This window comes from Tursiops truncatus, chromosome 14 (assembly GCF_011762595.2).
Source record: "Tursiops truncatus isolate mTurTru1 chromosome 14, mTurTru1.mat.Y, whole genome shotgun sequence".
In the NCBI taxonomy this organism is placed as follows: Eukaryota; Metazoa; Chordata; class Mammalia; order Artiodactyla; family Delphinidae; genus Tursiops; species Tursiops truncatus.
In genome coordinates, this window is record NC_047047.1 from 7713261 (window position 1) to 7734161 (window position 20901).

The following is a 20901-nucleotide window of genomic DNA, read 5'->3' on the forward strand; positions in this document are numbered from 1 at the left end:
TCTGTGGTGTCCACTGTAACTTTTTTCACTTCTAATTTTTATTGATTGGAGTCCTCTCCCTTTTTTTCTTGATGAGTCTGCCTAAAGTTTTATCAATTTTGTTTATCTTCTCAAAGAACCAGCTTTTAGTTTCATTGATCTTCGCTATTGTTTTCTTTGTCTCCATTTCATTTATTTCTGCTCTGATCTTTATGATTTCTTTCCTTCTACTAACTCTGGGTTTTGTTTGTTCTTCTTTCTGTAGTTGCTTCAGGTATAAGGTTAGGTTATTTGAGATTTTTCTTGTTTCTTGAAATAAGATTGTATTGCTGAAACTTCCTTCTTAGAAGTGCTTTAGCTGCATCCCATAGGTTTTGGATCGTCATGTTTACATTGTTGTTTGTAGGTAGTTTTTGATTTCTTCAGTGTTCCATTGGTTATATAGTAACATATTGTTTAGCCTCCATGTGTTTGTGTTTTTTTTACAGTTTTTTTTTCCTGTAGCTGATTTCTAATCTTATAGCAATGTGATTAGAAAAGATGCTTGATATGATTTCAGTTTTTTAAAATTTACCAAGGCTTGATTTGTGACTCAACATGTGATCTATCCAGGAGAATGTTTCCTGTGCACTTGAGAAGAAAGTGTATTCTGCTGCTTTTGGATGGAATGTCCTATAAATATTAATTAAGTCTATCTGGTCTAATGTGTCATTTAAGGCTTATGTTTCCTAATTAATTTTCTGTCTGGATGATCTGTCCATTGGTGTAAGTGGGGTGTTAAAGTCCCCCACTGTTACTTGTTACTGTCAATTTCCCCTTTTATGTCTGTCAGCATTTGCCTTATATATTCATGTGCTCCTGTGTTGGGTACAAAACAAGACTCATATGTATGCTGTCTACAGGAGACCTACCTCAGACCTAGGGACACATACAGACTGAAAGTGAGGATATGGAAAAATATATTCCATGCAAATGGAAATCAGAAGAAAGCTGGAGTAGCAATACTGATATCAGACAAAGTAGACTTTAAAATAAAGACTGTTACTAGAAACAAGGAAGGACACTACATAATGATCAAGGGATCAGTCCAAGAAAAAGATACAACAATTGTAAATAAATATGCACCCAACATAGGAGCACCTCAATATACTTTTCATCTTTTTGATTGCAGTCATTCTATTTGGTATGAAGTGTTATTGAATTGGGATTTTGATTGGCATTTCCCTAATGGCTAATGATATTGAGCATGTTTTCATGTGCTTATTGGCCATTTGTATATGTGTGTAAAAGTGTCTATTCAGATCCTTTGTCCATTTTTCATTTGAGTTGTCTTTTTATTGTGATTTTTTGTTTTTTATTTTTGTATATTAGGTATACAAGTTCCTTTTAAAGACAAACGATTGGCCTTTGACATGTTTTCTCCCAGTTTGTAGTTTATCTTCACTTTCTTGATGCTGTCTTTTGGAGCAGTTGTTAATTTTGATGAATTCCAATTTTTCCTTTTGGTGTATCTAAAGGAAACCACTGCCTCTTCCAAGCTTATGGAAATTTATTCCTGTTTTCACCTGAGAGTTTAGTTTTAGCTGACATGTAGGTCTATAATCCATTTACAACATAATTTCTGATACCTTTATTAGTGCCTATATTTTTAAGTTTTAGTTGTGATAAAATGTACATAATGAAAAATTTAACATCTTAACCATTTTTAAGTATATAGTTCAATAGTGTTATGTAATTCAGCTTGTTATGCAACCAGTCACCAGAACTCTTCTCATCTTGCAAAACTGAAACTCTCTACCAATTAAACAACTCCCCATTACCCTGTCCTCCCTCCCACCCGCTGGTAACCACCAATTCTACTGATGTTGAGCACCATTTTATCATTTCAGGTCTTTGTTAACTATTTATAGATCTTCTTTGGAGAAATATCTATTCAGGTTCTTTGCCCATTTTTAAAAAGTGTTGTTTGCTCTTTCGTTAAGTTCTAGATGTTCTTTGTATATTATGATATTAACTTCTTACCACATATGTGATCTGGATATGTTTTCTCCCATTTCTTTTCACTCTGTTGATTGTGTTCTTTTGATGCATAGTTTGCAATTTTGATATAGTCCAGTTTATCTGTTTTTACTTTTGTCGCCTGTGCTTTTGGTGTTGTAGCCAAGAAATCATTGCCCTGTCCAAGAAAGCTCTTCCCCTAAGTTTTCTCCTAGGAGCTGTATTGTTTTACTTCTTATGTTTAGGTCTTTGTTCCAGTTTGAGTTGATATAAGGTAAGGGTCCAATTTCAGTCTTTTGCATGTGGATATCCAGTTTTCCCAGTACTGCTGAGAAGATCGTCCTTTCCTCATTGAATGGTCTTCTGCGTTGTTTAAAATTATTTGCCCATCTATACCAGGGTTTATTTCTGGCCTTTTTATTCCACTGCACTATGTGTCTGTCTTTAAGCCAGTGCCCCCACTGTTTTGTTTTTTGTTTGTTTGTTTTTTGCAGTACACAGGCCTCTCACTGTTGTGGCTTTCTCCTGTTGCGGAGCACAGGCTCCAGACGCGCAGGCTTAGCGGCCATGGCTCACGGGCCCAGCTGCTCTGCAGTATGTGGGATCTTCCCGGACCGGGGTAGAACCCGTGTCCACTACATCGGCAGGCGGACTCTCAACCACTGCGCCACCAGGGAAGCCCTGCCACACTGTTTTAATTACTGTCGTTTTCTATTAAGTTTTGAAATCAGGAAGTACTAGACCTCCAACTTTTTTCTTTTTCAAGATTGTTTTGGCTATTCAGTCCCTTGAGATTCCATGTGAATTTTAGAATGGATTTTTCTATTTCTGCAAAAAACACCAGTGGGATTTTGACAGGGAGTATGTTGAATCTGTACACTTTGGATAGTATTGGCATCTTAACAATATAAATTCTTCCAATCCATTCATATGGGATTTCTTTCCATTTATTGGTGTCTTCTTTAATTTTTTTCAGCAACTTTTTGTAGTTTTCAGTATGTTAGACTTTTGTGTCTGTGGTTAGGTTTATTCCTAATTACCTTACTCTTTTTGACTCTGTTGTAAGTGGAAATGCTTTTTAAATTTTCTTTTCAGATTTTTCATTGAATGATGGATTAACATGTAATTTTTATTGTTAAATATAACAGGAAGGTACATAGGGTATTGTTTTTTTCATTGAGGTATAGTTGATTTACAATGTTAGTTTCAAGTGTACAACACAGTGATTCAAAATTTTTTTAGATTATAATCCATTTAAAGTTATAAAATATTGGCTATATTTTCTGTGCTGTACAATATATTTTTGTAGTTTGTTTTATACATAGTAGTTTGTACTTCTTAATCCTGTACCCATGTCTTGCCCCTCCCCCCTTCCCTCTAGTAACCTCTAGTAACCACTAATTTGTTCTCTGTTAATCTGTGAGTCTGGTTGTTTTGTTATATTCGTTTTATTTTTTAGATTACAGATATAAGTGATAAATAGTTTTTGTCTTATTTCACTAAGCATGATGCCCTCCAGGTCTGTCTACATTGTTGCAAATGGCAAAGTTTCATTCTTTTTTATGGCTTAGTAGTCGTCTAGTGTGTATGTGTGTGTGTGTGTGTACATATATATATATATATACACACCACGTCTTCTTTATCCACATATCTGTTGAGGTTGCTTCCATATGTTGGCTATTGTAAATAATGCTGCTGTGAACATTGGGGCATATTAATCTTTTCAAATTAGTGTTTTCATTTTCTTTGGCTATATACCCAGGAGCAGAATTACTGGCTCATACGGTAGTTCTAGTTTTAGTTTTTTGAGGAATATCCATACTGTTTCCATAGTGACTGCACCAATTTACATTCCCACCAACAGAGTACACAGGCTCCCTTTTTTCCACCTCCTCACCAACATTTGTTATTGGTGTTCTTTTTGATGATAGCCATTTTGACAGGTGTGAGGTGATATCTTGTTGTGGTTTTGATTGGCATTTCTCTGATGATTAGTGATATTAGTGATTTTCATATGCCTGTTGGCCATCTGTATGTTGTCTTTGGAAAAATATCTTTTCAGGTTTTCTGCCCATTTTAAAATCAGGGGTTTTTTTTTTGATATTGAGCTGTATGAGCTCTTTATATATTTTGGATATCAACCCCTGATTGGTCATATCATTTTCAAATATTTTCTCTCAGTAGGCTGTCTTTTCATTCTGTCAGTGGTTTCCTTTGCTCTACAAAAGCTTTTAAGTTTAATTAGATCCCATTTATTTTTGCTTTTGTTTTCTTTGCCTTAGGAGACAGATCTAAAAAATTGCTGCAATTTATCAGTGTTCTATGTTTTCTTCTAGGATTTTTTTTTTATGGTTTCCAGTCTTACACTTAGGTTTTTAATCCATTTTGAGTTTATTTTTTGTATGTGGTGAGAGAAAATGTTCTGATTTCATTTACATGTTGCTGTCCAGTTTTCCTAGCACCGCTTATTGAAGAGACCGTCTTTTCCCCATTTGTATATTCTTGCCTCCTCTGTCATAGGTTAATTGACCATAAGTGTGTGGGTTTATTTCTGGGCTGTCTATTCTGTTCCACTGTGCTATGTGTCTGTTTTTGTGCCAGTACCATACTGGTTTGATGACTATAGCTTTGTAGTATAGTCCAAAGTCATGGAGTATGATAACTCCAGCTCTGTTCTTCTTTCTAAAGATTGCTTTGGCTATTTGGGGTCTTTGTGTTTCCATACAAAGTTTAGAATTATTTGTTGTGGTTCTTTGAAAAATGCCATTGGTATTTTGATAAGGATTCCACTGAATCTGTAGATTACCTTGGGTAGTATGGTCATTTTAACAATACTGATTCTTCCAGTCCATGAACATGGTACAGTGTATCGTTCCATCTGTCATCTTCAATTTTTTCATCACTGTCTCACAGTTTTCCGAGTAAAGGTCTTTGATCTCCTTAGTTAGATTTATTGTTAGGTATTTTATTCTTTTTGATGCAGTGGTAAATGGGGTTGTTTTCCCAATTTCTCATTCTGAAAGTTCATTGTTAGTGTATAGAAATGCAACATATTCCTGTATATTAATTTTGTATCCTGCAACTTTACTGAATTCATTGATGAACTCTAGGAGATTTTTGGTGGCGTCTTTAGGATTTTCTTCGTATAGTATCATGTCATCTGCAAGCAGGGACAGTTTTATTTCTTCCTTTCCAATTTAATCTCCTTTTATTTCTGTTTCTTGTCTGATTTCTGTGGCTAAGACTTCCAACACTATTTTGAATAAAAGTGGCAAGTGGGCATTCTTGTCTTGTTTCTGATCTTAGAGGAAATGTTTTTAGCTTTTCACTGTTGAGTGTGATGTTAGCTGTGGGCTTATCATATATGGCCTTTATTATGTTGAGGTATGTTCCCTCTATAGCCACTTTCTGGAGAGTTATAAATGGTTGTTGAATTTTGTTAAAAGCTTTTTTGCATGTATTGACATGATCATATGATTTTTGTTTTGTTTTTTGATTATATGATTTTTATTCTTCAGTTTGTTAATGTGGTATATATATATCACATTGGTTGATTTGCAGATAATGAACCATCCTTGCCTCCCGGAGATTAACTCCAGTTGATCATGTTGTATGATCTTTTTAATGTATTGTTGAATTCAGTTTGCTAATATTTTGTTGAGGATTTTTATATCTGTGTTCATCAGTGATATTGGCCTGTAATTTTCTTTTTTGTGATATCTTTGTCTGCTTATGGTATCAGGGTGATGCTGGCCTCCTAAAATGAGTTTGGAAACACTCCTTCCTTTACAATATTTTGGAATAGTTTGAGAAGGATAAGTGTTAACTCTTCTCTAAATGTTTGGTAGAATTTACCTGTGAAGCCAGCTGCTCCTGGGCTTTTGTTTGTTGGGATTTTTTTATTTTTATTTTTAAGCTGTTGCTATAAACTTCTGTCTTAGAACTCCTTTTGCTGGGTCCCATAGATTTTGGATCATTGTGTTTTTCTTTTCATTTGTCTTCAGGTAGCTTTTGATTTCCTCTTTGATTTCTTCAGTGATCCATTGGTTGTTTAGTTGCATATTGTTTAGCCTCCACGTTTGTGTTTCTTGTAGTTGATTTCTAGTCTGATAGCATTGTGGTCAAAAAAGATGTTTGATGATTCCAGTTTTCTTAAATATGCTGAGGCTTTATTGCTAGCATGTGATCTATCCTGAAAAATGTTCCATGTGTGCTTGAAAAGAATGCATTCTCCTTTCTCTTGGATGGAGCGTTCTATATATATTAAGTCCATCTGGTCTAATTTGTCATTTAAGGCCACAGTGTTTTCTTATTGATTTTCTTTCTGGATGACCTGTCCATTGATGTAGGTGGGGTGTTAAAAGTCCCCTGCTATTACTGTGTTACTGGTGGTTTGTACCTTTTTATCTGTTAGTATATGCTTTATGTATTTAGGTACTCCTATGTGGGGTGCATATATATTTACAATTGTTACATCTTCTTGATGGCTTGGTCATTATATAATGTCCTTCTTTGTCTCTTTATATAGTCTTTGTTTTAAAGGTGGGTTTTTTTGTTTGTTTTGGGTCTAATATTGCTACCCCAACTTTGTTGTGATTTCCATTTGCAGGGAGTACCTTTTTCTATCCCCTTTCTGTCTGTGTGTCTTTAGATCAGAAGTAAGTCTGGTAGGCCTCATATATACGGGTCTTGTTTTTCTATCCATTCAGCTATGCTGTGTCTTTTGATTGGAGCATTTAGCTCATTTACATTTAAAGTAATTATTGATAGATGTGTACTTATTGCTGTTTTGTTAATTGGGGGTTGTTTTTGTAGTTCTTTTTTGTTCCTTTCTTCTTTCGTTCTCTTCCCTTGTGATTTGATGACTATCTTCAGTTATGTTTGGAGTCCGTTCTCTTTTTTGCGTGTGCATCTATTATTGACTTTTGGCTTGTAGTTACCATGAGGTTTATGTATAGCTCTCTCTATATATACACACACACATGTATATATAATGATTATTTTAAGTTGCTAATCTCTTAACATGAAATGCATTTTAACAACCCTGCATTTTTGCTCCCCTCCCTCAACACTTACTAGTTTTCATGTCACATTTTACAGCTTTGTGTATCTATTAACTGCTTAAAGAAGATGTCGATGACTTTACTTTTTTCTTTTAACCTTCTACTAGCTTTGTACATGGTTAATTTACTACCTTCACTGTATATTTATCTTTAGCAATGAGCTTTTTCCTTTCCTGATTCTCATGTTTCTAGTAATGGCCTTTTCTGCTTAGAGAAGTTCCCTTAATATTTCTTGTAAAGCTGGTTTTTTGGAGCTCTTTTAGCTCTTGTCTGTAAAACTTTTGATCTCTCCATCAATCAGAATGAAAGCTTTGCTGGGTAGATTATTGGTTGTAGGTTTTTCCCTTTTATCACTTTAAATATATTGTGCCACTGCCTTTGGCCTGCAGAATTTTTGTGCCTGCCCACTGGTGTGTGAGGTTGGTCCCAATATAGTGTTTTTATAATGTTGCCAGTTAACTATAAAGTAGATCACCATGTAACTATCATCCAGATCAACAGAATATTGTCTGAACCCTCTGTAATGCTTAACATTCCTCAGAGACCTGCCTGCTCACCCCCAAGAGAAAACCACTGTCCTGGTGTTTGCCACACTATACATTAACTTTGCCTTCTCCCTTGAGCCTGTTGAATTTGGCTCCTTATAATGTGTTGAGAATAACTGATTATATACAGAGAAAAGCAACAGTCTAGTGCTGAAATAAGATTTCATCTGAACATCAAAAAAAAATCTTTTCATTCGGTGAGCTTTTTTGAATAGCTCCTGTGTGACAGGCATTGCACTTGCTGTTGTAACTCAGAGTAACATGCTGGGCAAAGTAAAAGGTAAGTAACGTGATGAATGAGAGATGCATAATATAATACGCATATAGTCAAGGCTGATTGAGGACTTTTTTAAGGGCCAGCTCATTTTGTGGAGAGAAATCGCCATAGAAAAGGGCATGCCTGAGACGGGCCTTGAAGGAGGAATAAGAAAGCTATGGGGAGGTGGTCCAGTTGAGAGGGAGTGTGGATGTGGGCCAGGGCTGTGAGTGTGTGGATGGAAATTATGGAATGGGTTGAAGAGATATGATCTTAGTGGCTGATGGGATGTGGAGGGGAGGGAAGGTGACCCCAGGGTGGAAGGTGAGGTCATTTATCAGAGGAGAGCTCAGCCAGCTTGCGGGGGGGCGGGGGGGGGGGAAGAATGCATGAGTTTGGTGTTGACATGCTGTTTGAGACATCAAGACACTCAAGTAGAATGACTGAGATATGGTTGGATGTTTAGATGGATCTGGAAATTTGGTAGTCATTAGCAATTGAGTGGTAGTTTATTCTATATGAATGACTAATAAGGTATTTCAGGAAAAGCATATGAAGTATGATAGAAGGAAGTTATGGACAGAAACCTAGGGACCACCATAGTGCTAGTGGTGGGTGGAGGACAACAAGCCAATCAGAGTGAAGAGGCAGAGTGAGAGACCAGGAAGGGAAAACCACAGAAGCCAAGGGCAGGGCGAGCAGCAGGGAGGAAGTGATGAGCTGCCATATGCCTCTACATCCATCTCTCAAATGCAGCTGTGTTCTTCCTCGCTCTGGAAACAAGCACACTTCCTGTCCTCTCCAACCTGGCTGTTTTTTGTTAAATGGTACAACCGAGACTGACAGCACCATAAAGATTTATAATTGAATGCAGACCTGCCTGGACTGGCTGAAAAGGCCCACTGGAAGCCTGGTGCAGGAAGAGTCATTGCAAAGTAGTGAAGCACAAAAGGGGTCTGAGGAGGGATTTGGAGTGCAGATATTCTGTTCCCACCCTCTCAGGAATCTGTGTCGGAGCTTGGGTAGTGATAACTGTAATAAAAAGAAGACAAAGTTGTTAGGGCTTCCCTGGTGGTGCAGCAGTTGGGAGTCCGCCTGCCGATGCAGGGAACACGGGTTCGTGCCCCAGTCCAGGAGGATCCCACATGCTGCCGAGCAGCTGGGCCCGTGAGCCATGGCCGCTGAGCCTGCGCGTCCGGAGCCTGTGCTCCGCAACGGGAGAGGCCCATGTACCGCAAAAAAAAAAAAAAAAAAAAAAAAAAGACAACGTTATTAGCCGTTTGCCAAATCTCAGCATAGACTGGGGAGGGGCATTCTCCCCTGGGCAGCACAGGATAGAGTTGTAACTTGAGACTGGGGCAGTCTCCCTGGTGGCCACGGCTGGGGGCGGGGGGCACCTGTGTACGCCCACTCACAGGGCCCCGCTGCAGTTCAGAGCACGGCACAGAACCCACCTGCACCCTCCACCTAAAAGTCAACATTCGGCTTCCAGACACGTTGTAGGCTGACATCTGCTGTGCTGGTGTCACTGTCCACGGTCAGCGTAAACAAGGCGCCGGACTGTCAGTTCTGGCCAGTGCTGTTCTGCTTCCAGAATCCTGTGGGAGCATGGAGTGTGCTAAATAGAAGTTTCCATCTCTCCTGTCACTTCTCCCCCTGCCAGTGCCTGTGCTGCTTCGTGCTCGTGGGAATGAAAAATCTTTTGGGTTGACATACACCCCTATTTCACTTTCATTTCTGTTTTCCTTCCTGTTCTCAAATACTGGATTTTATCCACTGTAAATTTAATTACTTTCTACTTTTGGAAAGGGCCTTTGAGAGGAAGGTACATTTAAAAGTGTAAAGGTAATCAGTACCTGTGAGGCAGCTCTGCCCTCCCTCTGGGCAACCCTCATGAGCATGTAGGGCAGGTCAGGCGCCCTGAGCTGTCCCCTTCCAGGGAACCTTTTGTTTCTGGACTAGGGTTTCGTACACTGCAGAGCAGCACCTGCACTACAACTTCCTGAAAAGTCAACTCTTCATAGAGGCTTGTAAGGGAAGAGTTTGTCCATCTGCAAGTAGAGAGTTTCACAAGGGCTTGCTCGTAGGTGCTGGTCCTGGAAGGGCCCACGCCCAGAGCACAACAGGATGTCCAAACCTGAGGCCAGGCCCTTCTACTGGCCCAGGCTCCTGGCACTCCCCAGGCCAGAAAAGACGGCAGTGCCAGAAGCTCTGTCATGTGACTAAGGGGTGGCCCTGTGCCCGAAGGTCCACCTTGTGACGGCAGCATAGGAACACATCAGGCTGAGGAGGATCTTGCAAGAAAACTTCAAAACTGGTTCCAACTTGCTGTTTGCTGTTTCAGGAAGGGGCTCAGGGGAATGGAACCCGGCACTGTGGACACGGTGTGGGGGGTCCCTTAACTAAAAATGGAGTTACCACGTCGTCCAGTAGTCCCACTCCTGGGCGTGTACGTGGAGAAAATACTAATTCAAAAGGACACATGCACCCTAGTGTTCACAGCAGCACTATTCACAATAGCCAGGACATGGAGGCAACCCAAGTGTCCATCAACAGAAGAATGGATAAAGAAGATGTGGCACATGTATACACAAAGGAATACTACTCAGCCATAAAAAAGAAAGAACTAATGCCATCTGCAGCAACATGGAGGGACCTAGAGGTTGTCATACTGACTGAAGTAAGTCAGAGAAAGACAAATATATGATATCACTTATGTGTGGAATATACAATATGATACAAGTGAACTTATTTACAAAACAGAAACAGACTCACAGAAAACTCATGGTTATCATAGGGCAAGGGGGGAGAGGGATAAATTAGGAGTTTGGGATTAACATATACACATTACTATATATAAAATAAACAACAAGGTCCTACTGTATGCCACAGCGAACTATATTCAGTAACTTGTAAAAAATCTGTAATGGAAAAGAATATGTATACATATATATGACTGAATCACTGTGCTGTATACCAGAAACTAACACAACATTGTGAATCAACTATACGTCAATAAAAAATTTTTTAAAAAGAGGGGAGACCCGTTAGAACAGCCTGTAAGGAAGTTACAAACGTAACGGCCCTTTGAACAGCTGATCATTTTTGTCCTCAGCAAAATTACAAATGGGGAAACTCCAACCGCCAGCCCCCCTTACCTTCCTCCAATCAGAACCTCTGCAGTCACCGCCCCTAGAACCAAGCAGCCAGGTTGAACCAAGTCACCCACTAACAGGCTGGAACGGAAACCCAGGATGGCATCGAGGAGGGGCAGAAGGAAGTGCACGGTGACAGTGGCCAGTGTCCTGAAACGTCTCCCCTTGCTTATATCTTTAAAGGAGCAACATTCGGGCTGGCTTAGAGGAGGGAGCCGTGCTGACCGTAGCAAACACTACAACATGTGCCTTATGCCAAAAATAATTCCCGATGAATTGTTCTAAATGTAAAACAAACCATGTAAGTACTAGAAATAATAAGAACAGGTGAATATTTTTTAAGTAACCTCAGTATCAGCAAAGGCAGGAACCATAAATGGAATTAAACCAAGCATGTGCAAGGTGCCAAGTGCGGTGCTGTCCCTCAGCGAGGGCACAGCATGAGGGCACAGCACGACACCCTCTCATGGACAAGGGTGGGGGGCCAGCTGTGTCACCCCAGTGGGGAAGCCGGGACTCAATTTCACAACAAACAGCAAAAAGAAAAAGACAGGTGTATATCACCACATAAGATTTTTTCACTTCTGTAGACCCCCTACCTACCATCAACAAAACGAAAAGACAGCTGACAAGTAGGTTTAAAAAGACCACAAAATGTGACAGAGTGAACAGACTGTGTATTAAAAACACTTAGTCATATGAAAAAGATGTACACTCGAAGTCACAAAAGTAGAAGCACAAATATAAGTATAAAAGATGTTCAGTTTCAGAGTTATCAAAGGAATGGAAGTGAAACAAGGTGCCGTCCCAGCTCCGATGAGAAAGGGAAAGGCAGGTGGTGCTCCAGGTGGTAGTTTATGGGAGTACTCTGGTAGTATTAAAAGTTCAAAAATTTAGAACATTGAAATTATCCTTTAGTTGTACATTTCTACTGCTAGGAATTTATCCAAGGGAGACCCCTAGGCACGTGTGCCGAGCACAGATGCAACATAATGAAGAATCAGACCATTCACGGAGTGACATTTCAGCAAGTCACACAACGGGTGGCCAGGCAACCCACAGAGTTGACACCACCCACACTTACGGACGTGGGAGGGTATGAGCAGCAGCTAACACTCAGGAACGTTTGATGCCAATCATCTCACACTGCCCACTGTGTCCACACTTAGCACGCAGATCTCATGAGTGGTTCCTTCTCTCTCCTGCTGGAAGCATAAGGGGATTTTTCTCTGATACTCACTGTGGGTCATGGTCGATGATCTGGAGAGCACAATGACCCTGGATTAAAATTTCCTCGGTTCCTGGGACAAGATGGCAGAGTAGAAGGACCTTGAGCTCACCTCCTCTCGTGAGCACACCAAAATCACAACTAACTGCTGAACAGCCATCGATAAGAAAAGGTAAGAACCTACCAAAAAAGATATTCTGTAACCGAAGACGTAAAGAAGGAACCACAACGAGACAGTAAGAAGGGCACACTCGCAGTACAGTCAAATCGCATACCCCTGGGAGGGGGTGGCTGACCCCCAAACTGGAGAGTAATTATATGGCAGAGGTTCCCCCACAGGAGTGAGAGTTCTGAGCCCCATGTCAGGCCCCCCAGCCTGGGGGTCTGTATTTGAGAAGAGGAGCTCCCAGAGCATTTGGCTTTGAAGGCTTAACTGCAGCATCTCCACAGGGCTGGGGAGACAGGAGGAACTTCACTCTTACAGCGTGTACGCAAAAATCTGATGTGCACTGGGCCCAAGGGCAAAAGCAGCAACTTCATACTCAGCACATGGAGGGAGGCTCAGAGAGGGCAAGCAAGCTGCTCAAAGTCACCAGCCAGTGAAAGGCAGAACAGGATAGGGATCCGAATCTGTCTGAAGCTGAATCCCACACCTCACTGCCCTCTACTTCCAACTAAGTGAAAACAGGATTATAAAACAGAAATGTCTCATGTTTACAAACACTGAGCACTCAATGCAATGCCCAGCAGTCCAGCCAGATGGTCCAGCCAGATGCCGGCCACAGAACCAGTCCTCCTAATGTATCCGAATGAATCAGGCAGACCAGGTTTAATGATCTCGTTAGTTGTTTATTGTCATTCTAAAGACTAGCACATTTACAGCATACATGGCTTTGAATGAGCTAAGAATATATAAAACGGTAACTATATGTTTATATATATTAATACTGTCCAAAACAAATAAATAAAAGTACCTTAATGCACTAAGCCTGGCAAATACAATTGTGTAGGGACAAAACTTATTATACAGTATTTGTACGTTTTTAAAGGAAACCAAAGGCAACTGTGCTGCAGACGCTTTCACAGAATCCACGTCACATCTGAGCTTTCAGTGTCTCAACGTTTCTTTTTAAATGGGTGCCTTATATAAGGAGCACTTGATGGAACCTCTATTTTACGGGAACCTGTACAACTGCCTTCCTTCTCCAACTGAAAACTCAAAAGCTCCCGTGTGACCTGGGTACCTGCAGCCACCACGATGGGCAATGTGGCCCCCACTCAACGAGCTTTGTAATCGTGCAGCGCCGCTGTGAGACTGACTACCGCACAGGAGCGGGGGAGTAGCGCTCAGGTGGAATACTGAAACCTGAATATTTTCTACGTGATTAGCCAAGTCTTCGACTTTTATGGTGATCCAACATGAAGCCAAAATTAGGAAAATACTCACATAAAGGTGCCACATGCAAAACTGCTAACAGATGACAACATTTGCTATATTCCCTTTTGGTAAATGCAGGTAATGCTCTTCAGACCAAAAAAAAAAAAAAAAAATTCTGAAAGTTGTATGAGTAACATTAAAAATACAAGGGAGTTTTAAAAAATGATGTTAAAATGAGTAAAGATGGAAATATATAGATACTAGAAAATGACAAATTAAATGAAACGGTGGAGGTGAAAGACTAAATCAGCCATACTGGAAGCTGTCTCTGCACATGGATCGACCCAGCAGGAGAATCTGACACCACCTGCTGCCACCTGTGCAGTGGGCTTGCGGGACACGTTTCTCCACCTCCACCCTCCACAGTGAACCCAGCTGTGCAGGGGTTGGTGAGCACCAAGGGTCCCTCACTGACTCACCCTCCACACCAGTTCACACTCACCAGTGGGCGTCAGGAGACAGCAGGCTCCAGGTGTGCACTGACTTCTGAGGAGGAAAGGATCTGAAAGGTCACCTGGTTCCACCCTTACCTGATGCCCACCCTCTGTCCCTGCCAAGGGGTGGTCTTGCCTGTGCTTCAGCTCCCCAGGCCCAGGCCTGTTACGTGTTTCCAAGTGGCATTTCTAGAGGAGCCCAAAGAATAGCATTTAGAATTTTAGGTAAAGGAACTTCCTAAGGGTTCACAAGTCATTAGGATCAGTATCATGAATATGTGCCACATACATTTCTTTTACAGCCTTTTAAATAACATGTAAACATAATGATAAAAACAATTGATAAAAACATATAAACTAAGAAAAAACTCTGCTATGTGCAGATGACTCATCATCATCTTATAATAGATGACCAGACATAATTTTCTATGAAATTCCTAAGTTTTATGGTCCATTAATCCCTTTCAAAATCTCATTTTAGGAGATATCTCAACTTTCTCAACAGCCATCTTACATAACAGAATGAGTAGTAACAATATTGCAGACCTAAAAGACACTTTCATCAGACATTCAAACATGATTGTATTGTCTTCTAGAAGACAAAAAATTGGGAAACCCACCAGAGGACACCAATTTTGAAAATATTTAGGCTTCCACTGTCTCTATGCAAAATCCCCCATTGTTGACTGAGAGGCATCAGACAATACCACATGCGAGGTCCTGACCTGGGGAAGAAGGGGAGACGTGCCCTGGGGCCGTGGACTACACATGGGGCATAAGGCAACAGGAGCCGGCTGGCCTCATGCCCTCGAGCAGACACCCTGTTCTTTAAGGGACAGGGGTGGCCCCTACTGTGCAGGCGGCTTTGCAGGTATTGTCTTCTAATAAGTCTTATCTCAGGCTGATTTATCAGCCTTTACTTCAACTCCTGGTTCCACCCGTGCTGTTACAGGCAGGCTGATGCACCAGAAGCACTCGCCCTGGCCACATGAGACAGAGCGAGCGTCTTTCCCCAAAACTTCCCTTAACATTTAACATTTAGTGGTCTGCCCGGGATCCAATCATTTAAACTATTATTTACTGTTTTACATGGAGATTTTTAAAAAGTAGATTGTAAATCAATGCTCAATTTTGAGTTACTCAGTAGAAAAATAAGTGAGGTGAGCAGCTGCCTAAGTGGGCGTTTTAGAAAGTCTTAGCATTTCAGACGCACCTGGCTTGATTCATACAGGTAACTGTTGATATCTGTGTGGTTATGGCTGAAGGCTGTTTAAATGGGCAGTTGTTAACTCTCCACACTAGTGAGCCCAACATTACCTGCTATGGATTCCAATGCAAAAAACATGCTCTGTAGACTCTTTAGTGAAATAGTTTTAAAAACATAAAAGTAAAAACCAATCCTTCAGGTCTTCTTGAAGAATTCATATATGACACTAGAGGGTACCCACATTTATTACATAACAGCTAATTAGAGGAAACCGTGTGTTCATGTTTCAACTTTTCCGTAAGTCCCTTCAGGAGGCCTGTAATGCTTGGGGAAAGCCTTCAGCTGCAGGGAATTAAACGCATATTTGCGACTTCCAACATTCTTCATTGTATTTTCTCTTCGACAACCCTCACTGGGGAAAAAACAAGCACAAGAAATGACAGCAGTAAAAAAGGAAAAAAGAAAAGACTTAAACTCAGATGAAATGAACTGATTATTTTCATAGCATTAAAAGAAAGGTTGATTCATTTAAATGGATGCCAGACTCATTTACGACAATACACACGTAAGATGGCGGGTTTCTGAACAAGGCAATTAAGAAGCACAGAGATGGACACAGGCTGTATGGGACTGCGAGGTTTGCATTTCCAAAAGCAGCACTGTATCGAAGTGGAGGACAACCTTTTTTTTTTTTTTTTTAAGGTAATGGTTTCATGTATTTCGTGTCTGGTTATCTGAGGGGTCTATCCTAACTAGTGGTTCAGAGGTTCTGTCACATAGCAATTTAAATGGAAAAAGTGCTACTCTTACCAAAAGCCTTTAAAAAGCTGCATTTTTCTATATTAGCAACAGCTGTTAACCGTCTGCAATTCAAAATGCTGATTTTCCTTGCAGAATTCAACATGTAGCAAAACCATCTGGCTAAGAAGGTGGCTGTCACATGCTGTCTCAACCTGGGAGACAGCTGTCCCGGGCACACAGCAGTGCCGCGGGCTGTGCGACGGCTACATGGCTCTCAGCGCTGGGGCGTCGTGAAGAAGTGACCCCACCGAGGTCACCTTCTCCAGGTGAGCTGCCCTCGTGGTCACCTCTCTCAAGAGTGCCACTGAGCCAGTGAGAGCCCACAGGGGCCCCTCCCTAGAGAACCTGCCACCAGCCTCTTCCGCTGCTGCGTTGATCAAGGGTTGTCATTGGCAACCCAGTGGGCAAAGCAAATGCTCAACAGGAGGATGAGCTGTCAGGCAGGCCTCACATTCCCGAATGGGAGCCTCAGGGGAGCTCTCTGGGAAACGTTCCGATAGACATGAAATTCACAGGCAAAAGCGATTCTAAATAGGAATGACTTCCTATATAGCACAGTGTAAGTTCATAGTTTTATATTATTCTAAGACTAGCAATTAAATCAACTAATTATTAAATTTAGTACAAAATCCCCTTTATGAGATGTAAAATTTGCAGTTACCAAGAAACAGTGATTTAAAAAAAATATTTCAAGTTGTCTGAAGTCCATTATGTCATGCATTTTAAAAAAATATCAGTGGCAATTGCTCAAGCCTTTTGAAGTGAAAATGACAATCTCATTATTAAGAACATGAAAAATATTTTTGGTAAGACAGTGATTTTATTCAGAAGATAAACTCGGGTATTTTAGAAAAGTATCCACCTGCTTGTTATATTAAGTAATTTAGTAACTCAGATATGCTTTCTTGTCACGAGAGCCTCAAAGCCCTCAGCTACATGTGTGTCATCCTCACTGAGCGCCTAGGCCATACGAGCAGGGAGCCCTAGAGTAAGTAAAGACCATGTGGGTCTAACATCCAATAATCAGATAAAAATACTCCGTTTAAAGCAGAAGCTATATAGGTGCTTCTTTAATCTTTGGAAGCTCTTACATTATTGGACTATTTCAGATATGGCTTCTCCATTTACAAAGAAATGTACACACTTTTCAAAAACTACCTATCAGTAGTAAATGTCAAACTGCTTTGAGGAACGAAGAAGAAGAATTTGTGAACTGTGACGTTACCTTTTTATTTACATGTTAAAGAGGCTGATTACTGGTTTAGCTGGCTGAATATATACTACACATGAAATTACAGTCAAGATTACACTTTATTTTTAAATTGTGCTTATTTTCCCTCAAATGTTTGAATTTGGATTGAGTTTACAAAATCTGACTAATGAGGCTGATCACACGCTGACTCTATCACCCAGTGTTTAGACAAGCTCCAGCCTGGGGCTGGGGCCTGAGTTGTGGAGAGAGGCAAGCCCCTGCTGTGGTAACGTGTTTCCTGCCGCAGGGACCAGCCTGCGTCCTAAGGCAGAATACTTTGATCCCTCACAACGGCTGCATTATTTTTAGGAGTCTATAGTACACACCGAGGTGGCCTTGGATAGATTTTTAGAAAGAGGGATTTAATTATTTCAAAGCTACATGATTTTTTTAAATTATATCGATAAATTATTTCAAGGACATCTATTTTTTAAAACAAAAAATTAAAATTGAAACCCCAAGTGGCAACTAATTTTAGTGACAGCTCTGTTTTTCCTTTCCGGAGGGGATCTTCCCCTTCAGAACTCATCTGGACACACGAGTGTCTTGGTGATCCTGAACATCTAGTCACCTGCGCTGACACTGCCTCAGCGCTAGCATTAGCTCAAAAGCAACCTGAAAACCTTCACCAAGTATCAGTGACTCCCCTTTCTTGAATCATCTTCCCATCTTTGTTTCATCCTGCCTGTTACTTACTAAAGCAGGAAAGATTTCAAATATATATTTAGCCTGACTTCGTAAGGCCTTGGCGACATGAAAACTCAGCTCAAAGGCACGCTGAGCTTCCTTGCTCAGATATTCTAAAGCACCACCACCCCCAGCCTCGTCTGATCTCGTGGTGCGCTGTCTCCATCTCACCTCGTGACTGCAGTTAGAACGTACTACCTCCTGACCCACCCCTGAAGAGAAAACCCAAGAATCTTAGCCCCTCTCCTTCCATCCATTTCTCTTATCTTAGCAGCCAAGCCTACAGGAAGGCCTGGTGGGCACCATGACAGCCGGGGGCAGACAGCTGGGGACAGGCCATGATGTCCGTGAGGCCCCGCGGGAGGTGCCGGGGGCGGGGGCGCTTGTCTAGCTGGCCGCGGCCCCCATTTGCTGGGCGGGCGGTGGCACCCGGTAAGAGGAGGGGACACTCTGTGGGGTCAGAAGGGCCTCCCTCATCTGCGCATGGTCTCTGCCAGCCCGGAGGCGGGCACAGCACGTGTCACCCCGGGGGCGGCAGGAGTGCTTTACCCAGAACAGGCTAGGAGCTATGGAACGTGAACCGTAGGCCCTGCCTGCCCTCTTTCCAATAAAGGAACGAGATGGTCTCAGAAAGTCGACTTGTACACCTTGATGTGGAGGAGGACAAGTGGTGGACACACCTCTCCACAAGAGTCACAGGCTGGCAGGACTTCACCTGTGACTAGTGTCATGTTGCTACAACTCAACACCACCAGTCACTTGGCATCTGAAGAGAGACTCCCTCCTGACAGATGTCAGGAGCTGCGCCACAGAGCAGCCACCTCATTCTAGAAAAGACAGAGCGACCACACTGCACTTGTGAGGAGAGTGGACTCAGCTGCCCCAGGCTCCCCCAGTGCTCGGGTCTAGGACACAGCAGGGAGGAGGATGCCCCTTCATCTTAGAATTTAAAGTCTGCACCTGCCCTCTGTCCCCCACTGCTTCTGCAGTCGTAACTGCCTCTACAGTTCCCGGAACCCAGACTCAGATCTGAGGCCAAACCAGAGAAACCCCAGAGTCAGTTCTGGAAGTCTGGGGGAGGGAATGGAGAGGCCAGATTTTGTGGTGGACTGGGTTTGCGTGCATGGCTGGGGGTAAAGTTTCTGGAAAAGCCAGCTTCTCTAAATTCACTCCAATGTTTCTAGAGTGGTGAAAAGAAATCCACTTCCATAAAATGCAATATATGGGAAAGCCAGCTGGGGGCCAAAACAGAAGCACAACATAATCGGAGCTGGAAAACAGAGAAGCCACCGCCCGTTTCTCATGCAGGATCTGTGGGGTTCCCTGTCATCTACTCTGCTGCCTTCAGAGGTGTCCAGCCACCGTTTTCCACACAGGAATGTTAAGGTTACAAATCCTCCCATTTTACAGACGTTGCCGTGTTAAAATTAAGAGTGATAAGAACAGAAACCAAAGTGACCTTTTCTCTCTCACACCTCCATCTGGCACAACTGCCCAAAAGTGGACCTTATTTTTTGGTAAATTTTGATTTTTTTTCATAATTAACCATATTTGATTTGTAAGAGAGAAAAGGTATCTGGACTTGAATCTGGAATTAAAGCAGCAGGTTTTTTTTTTTTGATGAAAAATGCTATTTCAAGAAAAATAAATGTATCTATAACTTCAACAGCCTTTTGCTACTCTGTGCATTTGTTCCTGGATCAGTTTAATGACAAAGATTTAAAAGAGTAATTCTAAAGTCACATGCAATATGTTACTTTTATGTGCCTGATTTGATACAATGAGCTACCGTCCTCACAGCTTTGTGTCATCCCAACTTGGAAATAGTAATGTAAGCAAGGAAATGTTATAATTCTGCAAACTGTTTGCTACTATAATTTCAGGGACTACGCTTTGAAATGAAAGCAGAAAGTACATGTCCTATTAAATAGGTTTATCTAGATGAGCCAGTTAGAAAGCATCTACACTTTTCATTTCTCTTCAAAAGGAAAGGAAGGGTTAGCAGTACATTTAAAGAATAGTATCAAATATACAAATTCTTTCCTGACAGAATTCCTCTCTCTAGGAAACAGGGCACAAGAGATAATACAGGTAATAAATAGTTTTACATCAGAAGGTAAGAGATTTGGTACAAGTAATTCCAGGCCAGCTAAACAAAGCAGTAACAGAGCTCTGTAAAAACATGTTACAAGCACTGAAAACGCTACAGAATTTAAATGAACACATCCTCTTGGTGAAATAATTTGGCAGGTGTTTACAATTCAGAACAACAAAATGTCAAACTGTAAGGCATGAAATACATCTCGGCGGACCATGCTCTGACACGCTCCTTCTGTCCAGTCGGGTACACGGTGGCTGGACATGTCTGGCACTTTTTTTTGGTGATTTGTTAATTTCTCATAACGATATTCATTTGCAACGCAATTTGGCCACCAGGTATGCTACGCTCAGGAAGAGCCACGCAATCAGTAAATTGGGGCTCAGAGCTAGTAAAGGGACGGAACAGAGGAGGCTGGGGTCTAGTCTTAAGTCTCGGATGGGCACCAGGCCGCTCAAGTTCTTCTGGGTGACTACCTCCCGTGTTCCAATGCTGTGAAAAGGAAGAAGGTTGGGAGAAAGGAAAAGAAAAAGGGAAAGAAAATAAAGGAAAAGGAGAGATACATGCAATGGATTTTCTCAAAGTGTGGGGAAAAAAGAGGAGAACCAAAAGATAAGATTTAAAAAAACATGGAATGAAGCCACAACACAAAGAAAAAGATGATATGCAGAAAAGGGTGTAAAAGGGATACCAAAACAAAACGAGCACAGTTACAAGAAAAACAGGAGAGAAAGAGAAGGGAAAATAAGAAGAAAATACT

General features: G+C 41.3%; 1 protein-coding gene across 11 annotated transcripts in view; it reads right to left on the bottom strand.

Moving 5' to 3' along the window:
• Positions 1–20901, bottom strand: part of INPP4A (inositol polyphosphate-4-phosphatase type I A) — a 148516-nt gene that overhangs the window by 4799 nt on the left and 122816 nt on the right. For 6 of the 11 annotated variants that reach the window (XM_033838118.2, XM_033838123.2, XM_033838122.2 and 3 more), the window contains one exon: positions 13053–15715. In XM_033838118.2, coding sequence (XP_033694009.1) covers positions 15583–15715 — 133 coding nt within the window. In that variant the 3' untranslated portion in view covers positions 13053–15582. Of the gene's footprint in view, positions 1–8717; positions 8874–9295; positions 9440–12080; positions 12199–13052; positions 20634–20901 lie in introns of those variants that run through there. The other 5 variants (XR_004521711.2, XR_004521712.2, XR_012325579.1 and 2 more) reach the window with 5 other exon arrangements.